General features: G+C 44.8%; 1 protein-coding gene across 1 annotated transcript in view; it reads right to left on the bottom strand.

Moving 5' to 3' along the window:
* The window catches only part of rgs12a (regulator of G protein signaling 12a), a 48675-nt gene extending 28008 nt beyond the window's left edge, over positions 1-20667 (bottom strand). The window contains 2 exon segments of the mRNA XM_056300502.1: positions 16648-16740; positions 18874-20667. Of these exon segments, the coding sequence (XP_056156477.1) occupies positions 16648-16740; positions 18874-20667 (1887 nt within the window).
* Positions 20668-22500: the final 1833 nt, after the last annotated feature.

The following is a 22500-nucleotide window of genomic DNA, read 5'->3' as shown; positions in this document are numbered from 1 at the left end:
GTCCTCACAGCCTTTTGTTTTTTTTTGTGACGTCATCCCTGCCGATTGGGCGAGCATGGATTGTTTCCCCGTGTGTCACCTGGCGGACCCCATCGACGGGCTGTGGAGCTTTTGGAGATGTGCTCGTCTGCGACACCACGAGCATTTGCGAGCAACGGTCACCCAAAAACCCGTTGTGTGATGTTTACATGTACCTACACAGATGGACGTCCCCGCCTCAACTTCCTGACAATGACCCAACAACCCCACCGCCGGCCCCCTCCCTCCCTCCATTCACACCTTGGGCGATGAGCACCGGCTGAGACCTCTCTGATCCCACTCCCATCTGTAGCTACACCAGCATCACAGACTCCATTCAGAGCTTGGACCACACAAAAGCCCTCTGGCTCGCATTTGTTTATCAACCAAATGGACTAAAAAAAAAAAATCACAAGTCACAAACAGGTATTTAAACGCTAGTCTGAGCTCGACTTTTCAGAGCATGCACGCTGAAGACGCTGAAGGACTGCAGAGGATCACCGCGAAACCGACACCTTTGCTGTTGTCTGAACCAAGCTCATTCAACTGACAACACACACACACACACACACACACACACACACACACACACACACACACACACCATCTTACTTGCAGTGGGCACAAAAGCAAATGCACCCGCTGACACCTCACAGACCGGTGAGTTGTTGGCTGGTAAGAGAGAGAAGAAGTTCACAATGTTGTGAACTTGTAAAGGCATGCTCCTGTTAGCAAATGTCAGTTGAAATGCAGCCTGTTTGTTCATCACCGCGACATGTGAGACAGAGACAGAGAGAGAAACAGAGAGAGACGGAGAATTAGACGGCGAGCCAAAGAAAGGGCTACTCTCTTAACTTTTTATTTTTAGTCAAGGCAGTTTCCCCCAAAAACACAACCGTGGGAAACAAACAAATGCAAGTTCCCCGCTGCCAGAAACAGCTGTTTTGAGTGTGAAACAGAGAAGAAGAGGACAGAGGGAACGCATAATGACAAAAACAGCTGACCGAACACAAAAAAGTAACACACACAGACACGCGGTGCGCGCACACACGCACATTAAAGAACAGAAGAAGTGAGAGCAGTCAGTGGAAGACTGTCAGGGTTTACTTACTGTGTTAAGGTACCAGATTTTCCTGAAGGAAAGTCTCTTTTTCAAACTCATTGTTCTCTAGTCTGTTACACCAGCAAGCAGGCAGAGATAACTGTGTGTGTGTGTGTGTGTGTGTGTGTGTGTGTGTGTGTGTGTGTGTGTGTGTGTGTGTATGTGTGTGTGTGAGAGTATATACACGAGTGCATACCTGAACATTCCCCACCCAAACTTTGCTAACCATGTCTGTACAAGTCAGAGAGGAAGAAATCTGACGAGGAACCGGACAGACAGAGAGAGCTAGAGAGAGAGAGAGAGAGAGAGAGAGAGAGAGAGAGAGAGAGAGAGAGAGAGAGAGAGAGAGAGAGAGAGAGAGAGAGAGAGAGAGAGAGAGAGAGAGAGATCTGAGTGGGGGGAGCAAAGGAGGAAAGAAAGAAAAAGAGAAATTTCCTTACTCTGCAGCTGTTGCCATAGCGACCCGCCTTACAATACATACAGCCTACACCACAGTGGCATGAAGGAATCAGATGAAATAAAAATACCATCCCCAACCACCACAACCTTAAACACACACACACACACACACACACACACACACACACACACGTCCCACCCCCATATATTCAAAACTGCACTGGCCCTCTATTCTTTCTGGTTTCCAGTCCTGATGCCGTCGTCTCTTAAAGGAGAAGGAAAGGATCCAGCGGCAGTTTTAATTGTGAGCGTACGAATGTCATCTTGCATGGAAAATTTGACCTATTTTAAGATGACTTGGAAAAAACAAAAAAACAAAACAAAACCAACTTCATTTTAACCTAAGCTTCATTATTTCTTATCACAAAAACACCCTTTTACCCAAACAAAGTCTGTGTGTCAAGCGTAAAAGTCTTAACTCTGTATCACACAAAACAATATGGCACTCTGATGGTAATCATGTCAACTACGGTGGGTTCTGCTCGCAGCTTTCTTCATGCAACAGAGAGAGAAAATAGGTTTGAAAGCTCTGGCATCGCTCTCCATCTCTGTTGCTGCAGCAGGCCTCCACCCCCCTGCCCACCCCCCTACCCACCCCCCCAGCAAATCTCTGCAATCTATGTGCAGATTGTGTTTTTTTTTCTCCCCCCCCCCCCACCAATCCTTTACTGGTAAAACATGTCTGGGTCATTGTTGGGTTTTTATGTAGCAAACAAACTAGTAATATTCTGTACTTCTGGCTGCAATTTCCCCATAAATCATGGATTGAAACAGAGTGCATCTGTACACGCTGGGTTTCATGGCAGATTTCTTCTGTTTAATTAGATCTGAACATGGTCTAGCACTCTGGGACTTGGTTGTTTGTCTCCTAAGCATCATCTCCTTTATGGCTCTGCTTGCAGGGCAGTCACAGATGACACCCTCATCCCCCATGGGTTGAGGGCTGTGTGTGTGTGTGTGTGTGTGTGTGTGTGTGTGTGTGTGTGTGTGTGTGTGTGTGTGTGTGTGTGTGTGTGTATGTGTGTGCGCGCGTGCGCTTGAAAGAGGGGAAAGGTGAGAGAAAGAGGGAGGGCTTGGGGATTGGGATGACAGAAGGGGAGGAGAGAGAGAGAGAGAGAGAGAATTTGAATTTTAAACATAAAACAAAACTTCAACAATGACATATCCATTTCACAACATCCACATAAGCAACTCCTTTACATTAAAACATCCAAAAGTCACATACTCCCAAAAGGTCCAACAAAATATTATGCAAAAACAGAATTAAATACCAATTGCCCCTCATTGACTGAGCAAATGTCTGTAGTGAAACACCACCGCGCAATAAATTCATCTAAGTTGTTCATTAGGGTAAAGAAACTGAAATCTACTCGGACTCTCGCCTTCACCCTTGCGATGGACAAAAGAGGTAAATCTTCCTCTGAACCATTATTAATCCAACTTTTCCTACTTCTATAAATTGAAAACTTAGCTTGTCCCACTGCAACATTTAAAAGTGACCACTGTTCTGCATCCTCTCTCTTGTACCGAGAGCCAAAGATAAAAACAGTTCTATTCCATTTTTCACTACAGTGAGAGAATATGGTTTGTACAGCTTCGAGAGAGAGAGAGAGAGAGAGAGAGAGAGAGAGAGAGAGAGAGAGAGAGAGAGAGAGAGAGAGAGAGAGAGAGAGAGAAAGATAGCAAGAATTTTCGTTTTCTTTTCAACAATTTCTTTTTTTTCCTCAATTTTTCCCCCTTTTTCTCCCCAGTTGTATCTGGCCAATTACCCCAAGCCATCCCGGTCACTGCTCCACCCCCTCTATGCCAATCCGGGGAGTGCCCCGACCGACCAGAGGAGGCGCTAGTGCAGCGACCAGGACAAATGCCCACATCCGATTTCCCACCTGCAGACAAGGCCAATTGTGTCTGTAGGGACGCCCGACCAAGCCGGAGGTACCACGGTTATTCGACCCGACGATCTCATGTTGGCAGGCTATGGAATAGACCGCCATGCTACCCGGACACCCCTGAGAGCAAGAATTTTGATTTTAAACAACTCGTTATTTTACATAAAACGAGAGAGAGAGAGAGAGAGTGCATGAGAGAGAGCGAGAGAGAAAGAGAGCGCAAGAGAGAGAAAGAGAGAGAGCAAGAGAGAGCGGGAGAAAGAGAGAGAGAGAGACCCTGCTTGTGCATGCATGCATGTTTCAGATAGTATCAGGCAGTGATTAGGAGCTGTTGGGACTGCTTAGAGTCATCCATGACTTAATAGACAACGACGACAACACAGGACAGTGTTCATAAGCCCTCTGCTCTTTGACCCCCACCCAGAGAGGAAGGGTTCAGGGAAACATATGACCCCCGTCAACAAGGTCGAAATGCCAGTCTGAATTTCTGACCCAAATACCTTCAAGATAACAATTTCTCAATGAAACCCCTGGCCTTTTTTATTGTGCGAACTGAGCTTGTCTTGATACTGTGACATAAAAGGAACTTTAAGCACCCAGGCTTATTAATCCATAAACAGACAAGACACAGACACACACCTCATGTCAATTCATTTCTCAAACTACCGGTGACAAGTCCTGGAGACCGGCAAGTCAAGTTGTGAAACAAAGCGGTTTTCGAACAAACATGGAAAATAATCTGAGACTGCTATCTACAGCAGACGACAAACTATTCCCCCCAAAATAACATCAAGAAAAGGCCTTGGATGGACGAGACTTCCTTTTGAAATGGTGGTGGTGGTGGTGGTGGTGGGGGCGAGGGTGGGGTGACTGATAAGATGGAGGAGACAGGACAGGAGTGAGAGGAGGACAGAGAGGGGAGGGGACTGACTCAAGAATTATGAAAACTTTGCAGGCAAAATCTGTCTTGAGATACCTAGGACAGACAACCTTGTGTTAGACTATTTTGGGAGGGGGGGGCTAGGGAGCGGGAATCAACATGTTTACTCAAGGAAATTTTGTTAGCCACAGCAAATCTGCCATACACTTCTATCAAATCAGCGAGGATCTGATGAGCTCATCGGGGTATGTGATTCTAAGGGACGAGGAATGGTAAACAACAGGAACACAATTAGGCTCCCTGTGGGTTTGCTATCTGGACTGTGTCCTTAGACCAAGGGCTGAGTGACACTTTGCTGAGTGTCAGGGTTTAGGATAAGTCTGTCTGTTCAGGATTTATTTGTACTGTTCTGCTTTTCAAAAAAAAAAAGAAAGAAAAAAAAGGACCACATTATCAATGTATAGTTTTGCCTGGTCTTAAAATGGAAATGAAAACAGCTAAATGGTGACAACTTTCTTATATACAATGGCTTCTTAGCAACATGACTGTAAAACAAGTTTTGGTGGTATACTCAGGATCCACTGTCAAGTGTGATGTTGAAGCTTGGGAGGAGGGGGGGGAATATGGCTTAAATAACTTCGACTGCAGTCCTTAACCAACATGAGGACTCCATGTCTGCGATCATCCAATCTGCTTCTAGGATTAATCCGCTCATTTGACAAAGGGGTTGTTAACTCCGTTTTTTATATCTCGGCTAATTTGCATTGAGCGGGGGGGGGGGCATCATCGCAGCATGTTTCATCTCTTAATCTCCCTGATCGGGACTAATCTAGTTCCTCTTCCCCAACATTAGCCAGTTAGCTGCAGCAGATGGGATCGACTTCCTTACTGTCTGGATTTAAGAGGTATTACCATGACTCGCTTAGCACCGTATATGCATGTGTCCATGTACACGTGTGGAATTGTGGCGTACGTGTGTCTACAAGTGTGTTAGCCTATTGTCGCTAGTTACAAGGTTAGCAGGGGGTATTAGTGTTCCTCGGAATGAAGATATTTACCCTTCTCGCCCCTGCCTCTCTACTTCTCCTGGGGATTGGGGACTCAGTGCCAGCACTGTGGTCAGATGTGCCTTTTCCAACTTAACATTGTGAAGTTGTGTTTACCTCGCCTATGCTGAACCAGCATAGGTCCGATGACCTCATACACCATTTCCTACAGCCAAAACAAGCGTGTCGCCTGGGTTCAAGTTCAGGTGATCACCATTCCATTTGGCACATTAGGAGTAACCAAGATGAATCTCAAGAGTCTCACAGACAGATCGGAAGGAATGCTGGATGTAAACCCTTAAGAGACAAAATGAGACTCTATATGAGGCGTACCTGAACCCCTTTAAACATAAAGTAATTATCGAGAGGGAAACTACCCCCACATCCTCACACAAACACCTCCTCATTTATTATCATGAAGAAAAAGGCTGCTCCCATGAGCCTGGAGGGCCTGAAGGAGAGCGTACCACATTAGATAGCACCACACCCTCATCCAGCTTTCTCTCCCCTTCTCTTCCATATAAACGACACCAGAAAATGGACTTTCCAACCTGAAACCTGACACTTATAATTAGCCCTGAGACTACCCCCTCCTCTCTCTCTCTCTCGCTCCCTCTCTCTCTCTCTCTCTTTCTCTCTCCACCAAAATAACTTTGTGAGAAAGCCTATTCGTGCACCGTTTGAAAATCATGGGTACTTGGGTGGGTTTGTCTAATGAAAGGGCCTTGTTACAACTGAATATCCGCTCTCTGCACGTGTATCAAGGCAGACGTTGACAATGAGGAGCAGCTAGTCCGCTAAGATCCTACTGCCCAATCCTACTGGTCATACTGGGAAACTGAGATGGGAAAGAAGGCAAGGATGGGGAACGGGGGGGGGGGGGGTGTTGAGTTCATCCCCACGGGCTATAGATTAAAGGACCCTATTTACTCCTCATGGGTATTTTGCATGGAGACAAGTTCAGGGCAGTACTCACTGGGGCCAAAAATAGAAATTTGTGGAGGGAAGCAGACAGAGAGATAGTGGATTGCTTTGTCTATAATCAGTGTATGAAAGGAAGTTATGTGACCATATTTATAGAAGTCTGAATGAACCATAATATCAAGTAGTTTTCAATGCATAACTGAACTGACCACATCACTTGCTTTCTAGCTGCAACCAAATATTAGTATTTTTATATCAATCCATAAATACAAACCAAACTAATCTTTATCTATCCATTTTTATCCATCCATTCTCATCCATTTATCCGTCAATATGACTGTGCTAGTTTGAGTTCAGTTTACCTTCAAGATGAACACTGAGGGGTCAACTTCTCCAACATTATTTGCATTTAAGGGCAACCATTACCTCAAGCACCTTGAGAAATACCACATCATGCTGCAAGCCTAAACATGAACAAAATGTGGTGTTTCACTAAACCTACAACCACCAGGCCACACTGTAAGCCTGGCATATAAACACACAGACTGCAGTTCTCTATACGGATCAGTGCCGAAGAAGTAAAGGAGAACGGCTCACAAGGGAAAGTCGGTGTTGTAGCCAAAGAAAGTAAAGCATTTGGTCAATCCCTCACAATAGCATGGGGAGTACAACTTGGCTCCCCAGACTACCCATGTTTATGATTTCCACACGGCTAAAGAGACGAGGCCTTGGCGTGGTTAACAGTAACTTGGGCCAGCAAAATCCCAAAAAGATACCAACCGCTTTCATATTCCAGATCCTCCCAAAGAGTCTGCTCTCCTTCACAAAAAGACTGTACCTTTTTACTCGATGTCTGAGACCAGATCCGAACACACAACACTGACACCCCAGCCACAGATGTGAGGTTAAGAGTCGAGCAGGGTTAACCAATGAGGGTCCTCACCGCATCACACGGAATGGGGCCAGGTCATATTACATTTTTCATTATACCAAAATGAAAACTTTCACATGCATGAGGCCTTCTACTTAGACCTAAATTCAGTGGATTAAAACCACCTGAATTTAGTTTGCATCTTGGATCAAATTGGAGGCTTCTTGTCAGTGTTTCTTTTTCACAGACTTATGTCACCATCCTACTGGATGATGACCAACCACAGGCTCTAAGGTGTGCAGAGTGTTGGCTTCTTTGTTCATATGAAATATCAGTGCACAGTATGGTTTACCATGTGAAAAATAAGACATCAGTTTTGTTCGATGTTTCAGGGTTAATTGCCAGCAGCCATATCAACATGTACCCTGGCTCTGCCAAATGATGGAAGCTAAGCAGGTAACTTGGCTAGTACTTGGATGGGAGACCTCCCAGGAAAACTGAGTTGCTGACAGGAGTGGTGTTGGTGGGCCAGTAGGGGGCAGTCTTCCCTCTGGTCCTAAAAAAAACAACAAATATCAAATCCCAAAGCCCCAGTGCAATGACAGGGACACTGTGTTATAGGAGATGCCGTCCTTCGGATGAGATGTTAAACCGAGGTCCTGACTTACTGTACTCATTCAAGATCCTATGGCACTTATCCAAAGAGTAGGGGGTTCCCCGGGGTCCTGGCAAAATTCCCAACCTGGCTGTCTCCATCTGGCCACCTAATGTAAGTGGCTCAATTATTCCTCCCTCTCCACCTCAAGCTGATGTGTGGCGAGTGTTCTGGCGCAAAATGGCTGCCGTGCATCACCCAGGTGGGCGCTACACATTGGTGGTGGTTGAGGTGAGTTACCGCCTTCAATGTGAAGCACTTGGGGTGTCTAGAAAAGCGCTATATAAATGCAATGATTATCATTACTATTAATAATTATTAGATGTAGCCTGGAGGGTCACTCTACACCACATTACCATTGTTCTACTGTATTGCGCTGCAACACTTGTAGGAAGAGAATGCTTAATTTCAAGAGTATACTGTGGATGCCAAAAGTACTACAGATGGAGTGAGAACAAATGGAGGCTCTTCTGGCACTCTAAGACTTTGATGCCACCGATGATGAGGGAAAAAAAGAAGGAAAAAAAGCACAAATTGCTTGAGCCTTCTCATTTTTTCCAATTCCAAAGTGAGTAGGAGTTATTCTGTGTTGAACAGTCTTTGTAGGTTTTGAGGGAGATGATCTTTAAAAGCCCAGTCTGTAAACCAGATGCAAACAAATGGCTTACCCCCACTAAAACTAAAAAATGGAGACAAGCTGACATTCGTTTATTGATTGACTGAGCTCTTGCTACCAGGACTGACATCAGAGAAGAGAAAATTTTGTATTTTATGAAACTGTCTCAATCCTTGCTTTTTGTTCCTTGTTACTTTCACATTAGGGTTGGGCAATACACCAAAATTCTCCCACCGGCCACCGTCAGCCCAACAACTGGCAATTGCCAACATATCCTCCCCAGCCATCTTCTCCAAATGCAATCATGGAAAAGCTCGTTGTGAAAAAGAATAAAAAATCCTCTATCTGGGATTTTGGTTTTAAACCAGACACAACCAGCAAGCTGAATGAAGGACCTAATGCAACTTATAGGACTTAAAGGATCTGCTGCTAACGTCTTGGTGCCAGATATGAGAGGACACCTTCAGAGTTTTTGTGAAGTCCATACCTTGACAGGTCAGGGCTGTTTTGGCAGCATGAGGAGGACCTACACAATATTAGTAGTGCGGTAGTGAGTAGTGCAGTAAAGATAGGGTGTTACGTGCACCATGCTTGTTGACATATTCTGTTCTTATTTCTATTTCTTATTTTATCTTTTATTTCTATTTGTTTCTGTCTTTCTTGTTTCTATTTGTTCCTATTTTCTTGTTACCTTGTATCTTGTTAGTTTTTTCTTACTACAGCTTGAGTGTCTGTAACAGAACCCAATTTCCCCTCGGGGATGAATAAAGTATTCTGATTCTGATTAGGCATGCGGTTTTAATGTTTTGGTTGATCGGTGTATACATCTAATGGTGTGTGTGTGTGTGTGTGTGTGTGTGTACTTCATAACTAGTAACTCGCGTGCACTAGGGCCCATCCTAACTACCTTACGCCACTGGCAACAATGTGCATATGACCCAACTCCAACTGCCAGTTCTTATTCACACATGCTTTGAATTGCGCTTTACAGGTTAATTATTTACAGAGTTGAATTCTCAAGGAGGCAGACCATTGAATTAGTAAAATAAAAGGACAAAAATCCTCCAAAAGAATTCACCCAAAAAAACCAACTGGCGATTGGACTCAGCCAATCGCCAATTGCTGATTTAATCGTCCAGTCGCCCAAGCCTATTTCAAAAAGATAGAAAATAGATTTTAATTTCAAATTATACTCCTCGGGCCAAATTTAGGAATTGCTGGGATACAAATAAAGACATGCCGGTGTAAAAACACATACAATGGCCAGCATATGGTACTATTCTTCCAGAATCGTATTTTAAAGCATCTGTGAGGCAAGTAACGCCATCTTGACCCCGCCCAACGGACATCTGGCCCCGCCCAGTGTGCAGCTCCACCCTTTTCTGTGTGCTGCAATTAGGGGTATTTGAAGCCACCTCCATTATTACAAACATGTCCAAACTAAACCACAGACCTACTGTTTCTTGTTGAGTAACATCCACACCCTTGGAGCAGATTCACTTGTAGTGAAGGAAAGAAGTGTGACTATAGTAAGGATAAGGAAGACAAATAGTATGGTGGGACTGAATCATTTGCAGGACTTTCACAATCACACCTCGCCTTTGTCCCTACTATGTCCTTAGATACCAAAGTCCCGTGTCAGTGAACGGGCAGGTCCCTGGTTGTTGATAAATGATGTCATAGTGTTGGTTTGACATCATCCTGCAGCGCCAAATGACAAAGGGCAAAACCAGACAACAAGAATTGGAAATGCCGTGCATCTCCATCCAGGGGCCGGCTCAGCAGCGGGTATTTTCCGTGATTGCGGTTTGGTTAAAAAGCAAAGTCAGCAACCACAGCCACATCTGGTCATCTGGTTATTGGCCATTGCATATTCATTCTCTGAGTGGCTAGCCAATCGAGGAACGTCGTCAGAAGATTTTGTGCTGTGTTAATGTCCTGTTTCGCCAGTTTGTGGGTTGGGAGCGAAACAGTCTATTAAATGGCAATAAAACTTCTGCAGGAGGAGAAAAAAAAAGTCATAGTGGAGACATTTAGAAAATGTCAGGCTGCTTGCTCTTTACATCCTATAATGCTAGCCTGAGGACACATTTTGTGTGCACAACTGTCCACCCACACTCCAAATCTGGCTGTGTGTGATGTCAGCGAGATAAAAGTGTGTCGTGTTCTCCTGCTTCCCCGAGAGCAGACTATTCCTGCTCATCTCCCGAAGAAGTCACAACATCCACATCCACCATGGACAGCACAGTCTGTGCATTGACAAAGCATAGTGGGTTATAAACTCTGACGAACGTGATTACATTTAATAAGCATACGGAAAAGGCTGTTTACTCACATGCACATGGATGTTCTATAGCGACATGCATGCAGAGGCGTTCAGATGAATCACGCTGTACAGAGAGACAACGGTTGCGCCCCCGAGTTGTATTTCAGCAAGGGTTGCTTGTAGAAAAGAAATGAATGGGACGGGTGGTGAATCAGAGCTGGAAAATGCCGATAGGAGACCAAGAGGGGCAGGGCAAAACCACACACAAAATCACTTCAGGTTCAATCTAACTCAGGCTGCTACACGGCAAACTAAAAATAAACACGCCTCTTCACTGAGAACATGTTTCCACCTGACAGCAATGATGGCCGTGACATCCGCTCCTCCACACACCAAACTGCAGTGTCTCTCAACTGCTCACATTCATTTCAAAATGGGTCACTTTTTAAACAAGACCATCCTTCTTTAAGGGGTCCACAGCCAATACTTGATGGGTGACCGACAAGAGGAATCTCTCGGCACTTTGCAAAGCCCTTTCAGCGTGACACCTAATTGGAAGTCAGTGTGCATCCTGATGAAGAAGCAAGACCAAATTCGCTGTATAGAGCATCACAGTGTGTGTCACGCAGCACATGGGAGTTCAGCTGGCACAGGCTGAAAACATTCCTGTGATAGACCGCACAAGCTTACTACTGTATGCCGCTCAGACGCTACAGAGAGCCCAAAGAAGGGGGGGGGGTAACCGTGGCAATGAAAGACAACCACAATTATGAAAGAAATATGACATCGACCTGCAGAGGGGGGAAAAAGTGAGGCAAGCAGTGCAGTGACAGGGAAAGACTCCACAATTTCATAACAAGACTTACAGAGTTGAGAGTTAAAGTTTGCTCCATGTATGGCGCTGTGTTGCGTGCGTCTGGTTCGTCTTCAGCGCTGCTCCATACGCCTGGCGTGCATAAACAGGTCCATCCGCTGGAGCTGCGTGCTATGTTTGAGTCGCTGTGTCTTGCAGCAAGGCAGAGAGACAGACAGAGAGCTCAAGGGAGAGGAGGGGGGAAAAAGCGCACAGGAGAGCCGAAAATCCTGACAGCTACTGGGAGTTCAAAAGCTCCCTCTCTGCTGTTGCCTCTCGTCTCGCCCTCCCCTTTGCTCGCTCATTCGTTCTCAACCTCCTCTCTCTCTCTAAATGAACTCTCTCATTCTCGCTCTCTCTCCCTCTGCTGTAAACTCCCTCCCTTTCCCCCTCTCTCTGTCTACCCCCCGCCCTGTGTCTTCATGCCTCCTCTTGGGTCCTGCAACGCCCACAGGGTAGATCTCTTAGCCCCGGGTGTGCAAGCAGGGGCTGCTAATATCACCACACCACATTCAAGGACCAGCAGAGGTGCCCTAAAATTGCTCAGCAGACACCCAAACACCGGGCAAAACAGTATATTAACTGATGTGTGTTAACGAGACACCCCTGTGCGCACAAGTAACAGGAGGGAGCCTGCTGCAGCTGAGTCTCTGTGAATGCAGTCACAGCAGCTTGCTAATGGTGTCATCCCTCAGAAGTTCTTGACGTGTTTGCACACACTGTCATCAGCCGAGTGTTCCTGCCGCACAGCAGCTGATTGGCGCTGGCGGCCGGGAGCCTGTGATGAGAAGCAGTCTCAAAGTGGCGGTGCGCTGGGATGTGGGGGCACACGAAGCAGAGGGAGCGCTCGCGACATTCTTCGTGTGGAAACCAGGCAGGGAAGATACAAAACAGCACATTCTTCGACGTGCCCGAACATAAGGGGCTCTGACAACAAACGCACAGTGAGCGTCAAGCCCTCTTTGCTCTCTCACTTCATCACCAGATAGACTGACAACAAAGTAGTACATGCACAATCGCACCGACACACGGAATAATATAACAGAATTTCTACCTCTGCTGAGGCAGAAAGGCTCACAAATGAAGCAGGCTTAAAGCACAAGGCTGTGTTGCTTTTTTCTTCGTGCGTAGGCTGTAAAAGCTATGTGTTAGAGCCTCTGTAATGAGGAGACGAATAACAAGCATTTGCTGATTCCATTCTGTCCACTCTGACGTACACTACTGACCACAGAAAAAGCAACACGGCCAAATGCACACAAATCATCTTGGACCCCCCAATATCAACCAATAAGGCCACATTCAGGGGTTATCCGCAAGGGTCTGCCCTAAGCCCAGCTGGTGGACTCTAAAGCTGTCTTGCGGTGTCCTTGTGAGTACAGATGCAAACGCTGACCAGGGCCTTATCATGTTTTCGATACAGAAAGCATGGGAACAGTCCTTCAAAACATCCTTCACAACAGTACATGAGTACCATAGTGCTGCAGGAATGTGAGCCCAATCTAACCTAGCGGTGAAAATGGAACATGACTATTGCTGAATTTGCATGACCAAGGAGTCATTTTAGGAGTCACGGTTCATTTGCAATGGAAATTACAGGCTAGACTTCGCAGAAATTATTTCATAGACTTCATTTTAAATCACGGTGTGTGCCCTTCTCAAGCACACCTCTTCTTCTGAAAAGTGTGTCTTAATATGCGCATTAGGAACAGGTAATTACATACATCAGTAAAGACTAAACCTTAATATGCTTTTACTTCACCAACAGCTGATGACAGAGATTCCATTAGGAAACATAATATCAGGGTTGTGTCTAACCTGGAAAGATACGGTTATGCAAATCTATAGCTAAATTAAACCACCATCCTTTTGAAAATCAGTGAGTCATTTCCAAGCCTGGGTTTTAAACAGGTAGCTTTGGCAGGGGTTTGTTAGAAGTAAGCTACATTATGTGATCTCGAACCGTGAACCCAGGGTGAAGCTTAGCCCTTGAAGTGAGGGCCCAGGGCCAAGTGACAGGTGAGGATCTAATTGCCTTTAATGCCCATAAAACATTCCCTAGCGTGTTATTACCTGAAATGTATAGGCCCTACCATGACTTGAGGCTACATGGGGGAAAGTTATGGGCCTCATTTTGACATGGTTCTAGTAGCCATGAAATGTCCGCACAATAAGAACTGTGAGTCATAAAAGAGATGTCGCTGAACAACAATTATCTAAATCCCGCTTGGAAAACTGTTCCCTGCAAGCACAGCAGAGTTCCTCTTCCTTATTCAGCGGCACTCCAGTGGCACAAATTGCAATTTGCCTTGGAAAATAGACCAAAGCGCTTGTTTTTCAGGACTGACAGGGATGCTTATAATTCCTGGTGTTTTAAAAATGAATCTGATATTCCCATTCTAAAAATGTTGAGAGACAAACAAAACGTATTGGCCCAAGTAATTTGACCCCGTTTCACATTTAACAATTTTTTGATGTAAGCTAAAGCAGCAGGGCCAAATGATGCAAAATTCATGTAATTGAGACCAATTAAAAGGAGAGAGATTTCAGTTTTTGATACGATCAAATTGTTTTGTGTGAAATCAAATGAATGTGGTATAAAACCCAATTTGATGCAGAAGAGAGAAACTGTGTTCATAGCTCAATAATTCCAGGATCCTAATTTAATTCATGTTGGCGATTAATTGCCTTCATATGGAAAATCACATGCTATATCATTCAATTTGGTTACCAAATCAAATCGTACAGCTCTGCAATGGTGGTTTGCTTTTGTCCTTTGGAGCAAATAAGTCAAAGCTCCACCTGTGGACAGAAGTCATTCCAAACTAGGCACAACAAACCCTGACCTCAGACCGCCTAAAATTTGATCATTACGATTGTCCAAAACAATGCATTTATCACGATTGCAATAAATAGGAATATATATTGAAATACAAAGTCAAAGACTCTGGTGTCAGTCTGAAGGAAATTTAACCTTTTGAATTAGTTAGGGCCGGAGAACAATTCTGACCTTTTTTCGTGACCTCAACCATGACCATGAACCAGTTTCCTCAGAAAATTTAATCAGGTCATCTAGGGACCATTACCCACCTTTCCTAGAAATTTGAAGTCATGTGCTGAAGCTGTATTTCTGTGAAGTTGTTGGCAGACCAGCAAACAAACAAGCAAAAAACCACACGGAAAAACTATTACTCGGGATGAGGTAACTAGGGATGTAAGAAAATATCGATACACGGAAGTATCGTGACACCATATCCAAAAATATTGCGTCTGTTTTTGTGTTTTAGCTCATCAAAAAATGCTGCATCGATTCTTAAGATTACACAAAAAAGAGACATGGAAGTGGTGCTTCGAAGTGTGTTGTTTACACCTCCGACCAGCAGGTGCAGTCATTGTAACAGGGCTACACATCTACAACAGTAGCTGTTGCAGGTGCCACGCTAGGTATGGCTCTGGTTATGCATTTTGAGATGTTTTCATCATGACATCTTTATGTATCGCAGTGTTTGTAGAACCATGTGGCCATATAATGAATTGTAACACAAGTGAATTATAATACGAATTGTATCGCCAAATTCTTGCCAACACACAAACCTAGGGGATAACAGTAAAGTCTTCTCGCCAAATGTACTTTGCCAATTACCCTACTCTTCACATCCGGCTCCCCACCCACAGACACGGCCAATTGTGTCTGAAGAGACGCCAGACCAAGCCAGAGGTAACACAGGGATTCGAACCGCTGAGCCCCGTGTTTGTAGGCAACGGAATAGACCGCTACACTACCCGGGCGCCATAACAGTGAAGTAGTGTGAAAGGCTGGTGCCTCATACTGACGTCACAGACACCTAAAGCACATCAACAGTCTGTCTCTCTCTGTTAGCGTCATCATGGCTGCTGGCCCCTGAGGAGCTGTGAAGTCCCAAGTATGAGTCTACATCATTTTTGGAACAAAAAATAAACAAAGATTGAAATACGCTGATAAAACAACTCTTTGTAAGTAAATAGTGAAAGTCAACCAGTCCTTTATGTTACAACAGTGCTAAAATGTATCAGCTGCTTAAGGAGCCAATCTAAGGCCCAATTTCTTCAGAAAACAAAGACAAATGAGGATGAATTGATTGGCTAAACATAGTGCTGGAGCTGGGCTAAACAAGCACAAGTACTACAACTTTTGCAACCTTTCAAAACAGCCTTAAATCCTGCAGACATTGTATACGGCAGAGACTTGCAGAGAACCTTCTGGAGCTTTTTAATGACACCATACTGTTTGGTGAGTGTTGGAAAAATTCTAAGGTGGGGATTTGTGGTGTGTGACTGGGAATACAATGTGTGGTCTGTGGGTGTGTCTGCGGACAACTGTGAATCATGCATGGTTATACTGTGTTGCATGTCCTTTTGTTGTAACGGTGTGTGTGTGAGAATTTGAATTACAACGTGTGCATTTCCAGTGTGCACATAGTATGTGTGTACGCTTCTGTGCAAAGATGTGCACCAAGTCTGTGTGTACGTGTGTGTGTTTGTGCGTGCGGGCACATTTCAGGAAAACCGAGGGGGGAACAAGTGGGTGCTGGTGGAATCCCTCTGTAACACTAGTGTGAGATAACGTGAGCATGTCATTCAGTCATTCACCAGTGCTCATTAGCAAGGCCAAACAAACAGGGCCATGCCTCTGGCCTGCACAAAGACCACTTTGTGAGCGAGCCCATGCCACAAGTTTAGCACCAAACGCAGAGTTCAAGGCAACGGAAATGAAAGGTTAAAAAGAGCTGAAAGTGGGGCAGAATGGGAAAGGGGGATGGTCAAAATACATGTCCACATTAGTCAAGCTGGCCAACTTTTCTCCATATGAGCCTCAAAGACAGGGCGTTTCCCCCCCTGCAGACACGGTCAATTGTGTCTGTAACACTGGGATTCAAACCGCCGACCCCCGTGTTGGTAGGCAACGGAATAGACCGCTATGCTACCTGGGCGCCCGACAGGGCATTTTGCGGTGGAAGGACATTGGTTAAGTGAATTAAATATAAAACAAACTCTCAGAAACCGGTGATGGCTATAGGAATGTGGTACCTACCTCTAGGTCATCCAGTGATCGAGCCATGCTGAGACGCTTGGAGCGGCGACGGCCTGAAGCGCGGACCCCACCCTTTCCCCAAAACCTGGAGCCCTGTCAGAACATCGAGAGAAAAATTAGCAATGCAAGAAAGACCGACAATTAAAACTGACAGCTCTCTGTTCAATGCAAAATCTGTGACAGAAATAAACTACAAAGCAAACATTTTCCCTATAAACTAATTCATTTTTCAGTTGAAATTTTTGATATCTGAAGCCAATATTCGCATCCAGGTTTACTTACCATGGATTTGGACTTGCGTTTACATGATTACTTACATTAGTGTGAAAGGCAAACTTCCAACTAGGGCTGCACAAATAATCATATTTTGATCAAGATCACAATTTTGGCTTCTGCAGTTAACTAAACTTGATTGCTTGCAATAGTAGCACATTAAAATGAGAGTGTCTGCTCTGCCAAATCAAATCACAGCCCATTTGCTGGTAAGATAGCTAAACACATAGTTAGTGCCTAGAGATCCATTGATTGCAACTTTTCACTTCTAAACTTCCCCTAACCTTCTAAACTACAACGCAGAGACGAAAGCAAAGGCAGTTTTCTGTTGGTTTAATATGTTCAGGCAAAATAAAACCATTTTGTTTTAAAAATGGATGACTGAGCGAGCATGATAAAATAATTGTGACATCAAGATTGAGCAAATTAAGTACGATAATCATTTTAGAACTAGTTGTGCAGCACACAAGTGAGAGGAAGTTTTGATGTAAAATCAGCTCAGATAGATATCAGGAAATATACGAGGCACTCCAGCTGGAATCGACAGATCGGCCTGCTGATCCGTAAAGGCCATATGCTGCTTTCCCAGCTAATGGGAGGTCACAGCACGCACTCCTCGCCTGCCTGACAACACAGCTCCCCGGAGTGAAGGCAAATGTGATTAGTCACAAAATGAGCCCCCACTTTGCTGCATCGCTTTCTTTCAGCTCTGCCAAGAGAGAAGAAGTATGGCTCTAAGATGATTCCACCTGATTGACAATGACACAAACTGCCATTGAAGTCAAATACAGGCTGATGATTTTCCACCTGCATGGGAAATAACTACCAAACTCCATTCAGTGTGCCCACACATTAGTCTGGCTTTTCTATTTGTTATGCCAAATGAACAATGCACAAGAAAATCGATTGTCACAGGCAGCCCATGTTATTATTACGATGGGCAAAGCCAAGCCTAATGTTTGAGCAAGAATAAAGAATTGCAGATAACTATCACAGAATGACATGGGCTTTACCCTGTAATTTGCTCGGCTTCCTGTACAAGATTGTCTTCTTTCTGATCTGACACAAGCTGGCAGACACATACACACTGTCTACTCCTGCTGTCTGGAAAGAAGACAATATGCCTTGCTTGAATACAAAGGGAAAGGAAAAAACAACTAAGAAATAGTTCAAAGAGGTGGGGGAGTTGACTAAATTATGTACTGTAGACACTTTTTGAAAAATGACAATTTGTAGATAACTAATCAAAATGTACACACATTTTAAGATTCCAGACATACATACAGAGGCAATTGTGCTTCAGAGCTTAAATGCCAAATATACCCACCGAACAAAACAAATTGTGGCTGAAACGAATAAGACGGCAGCTTGCAAGCCATCTCACCGTTTGCGGAAAGGAGTCACATTCTACACAACAACACAGTGACCTCTTGTGGACAACGAGGAATACAACATCAAGCTGCGTTCTTTTTTTCTCCCCTCACACAAGTTTTATGACGATGACGTCATTGACTAACAACAGGTGCCCTCTGAGCTGAATTCACCCACACTAGCAAATTGACTGTCGAAACGGTCATATTGTGTTTCGCATTAGGTGCCACCAAAAACAGACTTAACAACCCTTCTGTGTCTGGAAACCCAACTCCCTGTGACCATTTAATACTTCCTGAGGCATATTGTTAAACATAAATGAAGCAAAGAAACAGATGTTTCCTTTTCAATATGACCAAAGCAAACCATGGAACGATTTAAAATTTTCATTGCTACATGGCATCATGTTTAAAATTTTCTCATTGCCATTGTGCTTCGCAATTAATCATAAAAATGTTTTCTGTAGCTATAACATGACTGTGTTAAAGAGTCCACAAGTCAAACAGCCTGCTTTGTTGCCTAAAACACTATATAAAACCTCATCAAAACTTTTATCTGTGAATGTAAAGAAAATTCACTAACTTTGTTGTTGCCTTCCCTCGCCTGCTTCCCGCTCTGTTCAAGGAAGTGTTGGGTCCATTCTTCCCTGGGAGGTAGCATCAAGGCGTCTGCTGACTGGTACTTTTGTGAAGAGATCTGGCTCATGTGGGGTAGCAGGACATTAGTGTTGGTGCTAAGGCTAATACTGGAGGACCAGTTGTTACTGAAGACTGCCTGGTTCTCGGGGTCACCGCTGTGACCTTTGGGCCGCTTTGTCTTAGAGAACCACCTCTGGGTGCTTCTGAGGGGACCTCCCAAGAAGTTCTGCTTTTTATCCAGTGGTAGAGGCGGTGGCGGGGGCTTGAATTGAAACTCAAGCCGGGGCGGGGGGCCTCCATACAGGCTGGCCAGAGAGTCTGGGCCAGGCAGAGACTCCGAAAGGGAATTTGAGCTAACACTGCTACCTGGATTAAGATTTAAGTTTTGGCCATTCTGGACAAGGTTTTTAGGGGGAAGGTCTTCAGCCGGTGGATAATCCCATGGACAGCTGGGGAGGTGGTCCCCCGGGTTGTTTCCGATAGCAACAGGAAAATCCCTGTCGGCTCTCGCCTCAGGGGGGGAAGCATTACCAATTCCACTGTCTCCATTACTGCTGGCACTGCCTTGTTTGCCGGTGCTGCCATTCTCCCGGGCTTGCTGCTGGGCTTCCATATCTAATTTGACCCTAAGCCTCTCCACAGCCTCTCCCATGTCACTGTACAGGACAGACACAAAATGGAGGACATCTGGGGGAGTGTGAGGGAACTCCAGACAGCCCAAGGCATCTGGGTCTGGAGTGCAGTCAAACTCAAAGCGGCCAGCAATGCCCACATGGTCATCATGGTGGCCCAGATCAGGGTCAATAAAAAACACATGGCAGGAGGCCCTGAGAGGACAGTCTTCTGGGATGCGGCCATTGCATATGTGTGCCGTGGTGACCAGGCAAAAGAAGCGGGTATCCTCAGCACAAACAGCCCCCAAGACCAGATTCTCGACAGGGAATGCAGCCAAAACAGCTCCGGTGTCATCACAGAGACGGATGCAATCAAACATGATCTTCATCATTACCAGAGTATGGGTGTCCTGCTCTGTACCCAACTGCCGTATTCGCTCACGGATGGCCTGTAGGCAGTCTTCCTCTGATTGAATAGAATTCAAAATCAGTTCTGTGGAGCTCAGGTAGCCTACCACCATGGTCATTTTTAGAGCACTCCAGTCTGGCTGACCCTCTTCCTGGTCTGTAAAGACAGAGTCTGTGTCTCTGGCAGTTTCTTCCTTTGGCTGCTCAGCTAAGCAGTCCAACTGCTGTGACCAGTGGGACATGTCAGGTTCTGAAATGGGCCTCTGCTTGACTTGGATTGCATGACCCAAGTTACAGGAGGAATGGCCAGAATGGTCTGAGATGGTGCGGAGGACTTCAGCCTTCTGGAAAAGTCCTTTTCTTTCACTAATCCCATATTCTGCATCACTAAGGATGGGGCTTCCCATGCCCTGGCCTTCAGTAAGAACAACCAACCGCAAGGGCCCTTTGCAGGTGCCAATCAACCGCACCACAGCTTCATGTGACATATTGGATACATCAGTACCGTTGACACTCATGATACAATCCCCCTGCTTTAGTTCCACCTGATCTGCAGGGCTCCCATCAAGAATGCCACTTAAGCGACACGGCCCCTGTCCCGAAATGGTAAATCCATATCCTGTCCGCCCACGAACCACCTCCACACTCCTAAATTCACCAGTGGGATTTAAATCCAGACGTCTTCGTGCACCCTGGGGCTGTCCCAATATCCTCATATTTGTTGTGGCAGTTTTAAGATCCAGCGTGCAGTGACTGAAACGCTTGGGCGTCCTCTTTGCCAACACTAATGTGTTGTTGTCATTCTAAATTTAAACAAAGAAGGGCAGAAAATGGAGACAAACAATTTTTCAAAAACTAGTTTGTGTTGTATCCCGTTAATGAATGATAATTTTATGAACGATACCATTTTTATATATATCGATTACAGGAGTAAACCTGACTTGAACTCTGGGGTCCAATACTAAGTCCAAAACAGCCTAATTTGATCATATTCCCTACAAAATCCCACCAAGCATAGTTAATTAACATTGTAATTCCTTTATGATAACGTTCTTTAAGCAATTATTTGTCAGATTTAATAGGTAGAAAGTCTAGACAGTTTACATTTTACGCCAAGCCACCCCTCCACCCACTCTTCGGAACAGTGTGCCAGCTGGCTCCCTTCTCAACAACAGTTCAGTCACAACTATCCGACCAGTAAACCAAAACCAGCCTGAGAACACTGATTTGGTGTAAGACACTCTCGTTTAAAACATACGTTTCTTTTAATCTTAATTTTTTTTTAAAAGTGACTGAAACATGCAATGTGATAAACGCTCCCGAATAACGCCTTTGAAAAGCACGACAAACAATCAATACGTAAGCAAAGAAGTACTAGAAGTACCACGACGGTGACGCAACTGACTACATCAACGGACAAGTTACCTCTTTTGCAAAGGTCCGCCAAACGTCCGCAGAGGCACTGGATTAACTCACTATCAACCATTTAAAGAAAAAAAAGCAGTCCAAGAGTTACCTGAATAAATACTTTACATCACAGTTTCAATAATGTCCTTTTTTTCCCCCAAATATTTCCCTCTCACATAACCCTGGTAACGCCAGTCCATATGGCAACGCGATAAGCACTGCCCCCTCCCCCCATGCCGCTCAGATCACAAAGCGTCTTTCACGGTAACCATGACAGCGTAACGTCTCCGGAACACGTGACATCTCGTATCCGCCAATCAGCGAGGCGCTGACGCGCAGCAATTCAAACGTCTGAAAGGGTGCGAGTTGTCCAACAGGACACGGGGACAATAAAGAGCATTGTCTCCGTGTTATTGAATTTCCTTCACTCTTAGGACAACTTAACATAACCCGAATACGGTTTTAGTTCTTGCAGACGAAGCAATGTGGTTTAAGCGTCCTGCTTACTTTGGGGATAATATCTGTTTTTATTTGAATTAAAGAGCGGAACAGTGTTTACCAAACAGGCTGTACGTGCCAAGATTGAGAAAACGAGAAAAATATCATAGGACTGCATATATAATATTGCGGTTAAGTTAAACAGAGTATATCAGGAGAGTGTGTTGCAAACCAAGGGGTTTATGAACGCCGATACTGAGAATATTATCAAGTATATCGGAATGATGATCGCAAGGTTTTAAAAAAATGATTTAAAAAAAATAACAAACAAATCTGTTACCTACTGCCGTTTCCAGTGAATATGAGGGAAAAAAAACATGTAGGCGTCCGATTTCGTATTGACCCTGGAAAGCCTCCGGGGGAAGAGGAGGTGTGTAGTCGTTGGGCGCTTTTTGTAAACGGTACATAGCTGGTCAAAGGGCTGCAACCGTCTCTGGGCGTTGGTCACGTGGTCTTCATGCGCCCACACCTTCACGTGCACGCGTGTGTTGCACGCGTTGAAATACGCTAATTTAAAATATAAACTGAAAGCAGCTGTTGTCCTAAAGCTACACCCTCCGCGTTGTTTTATGTTTTTTAAAAAGGGACATTTAATGAGTTTACATAGCTAGGTATACGCTTTGAAAACGAGTCTGACCCAACTC

The sequence above is a fragment of the Lampris incognitus genome, chromosome 20, assembly GCF_029633865.1.
Source record: "Lampris incognitus isolate fLamInc1 chromosome 20, fLamInc1.hap2, whole genome shotgun sequence".
Classification (NCBI taxonomy): Eukaryota; Metazoa; Chordata; class Actinopteri; order Lampriformes; family Lampridae; genus Lampris; species Lampris incognitus.
This window is presented reverse-complemented; position numbering and strand designations above follow the sequence as displayed.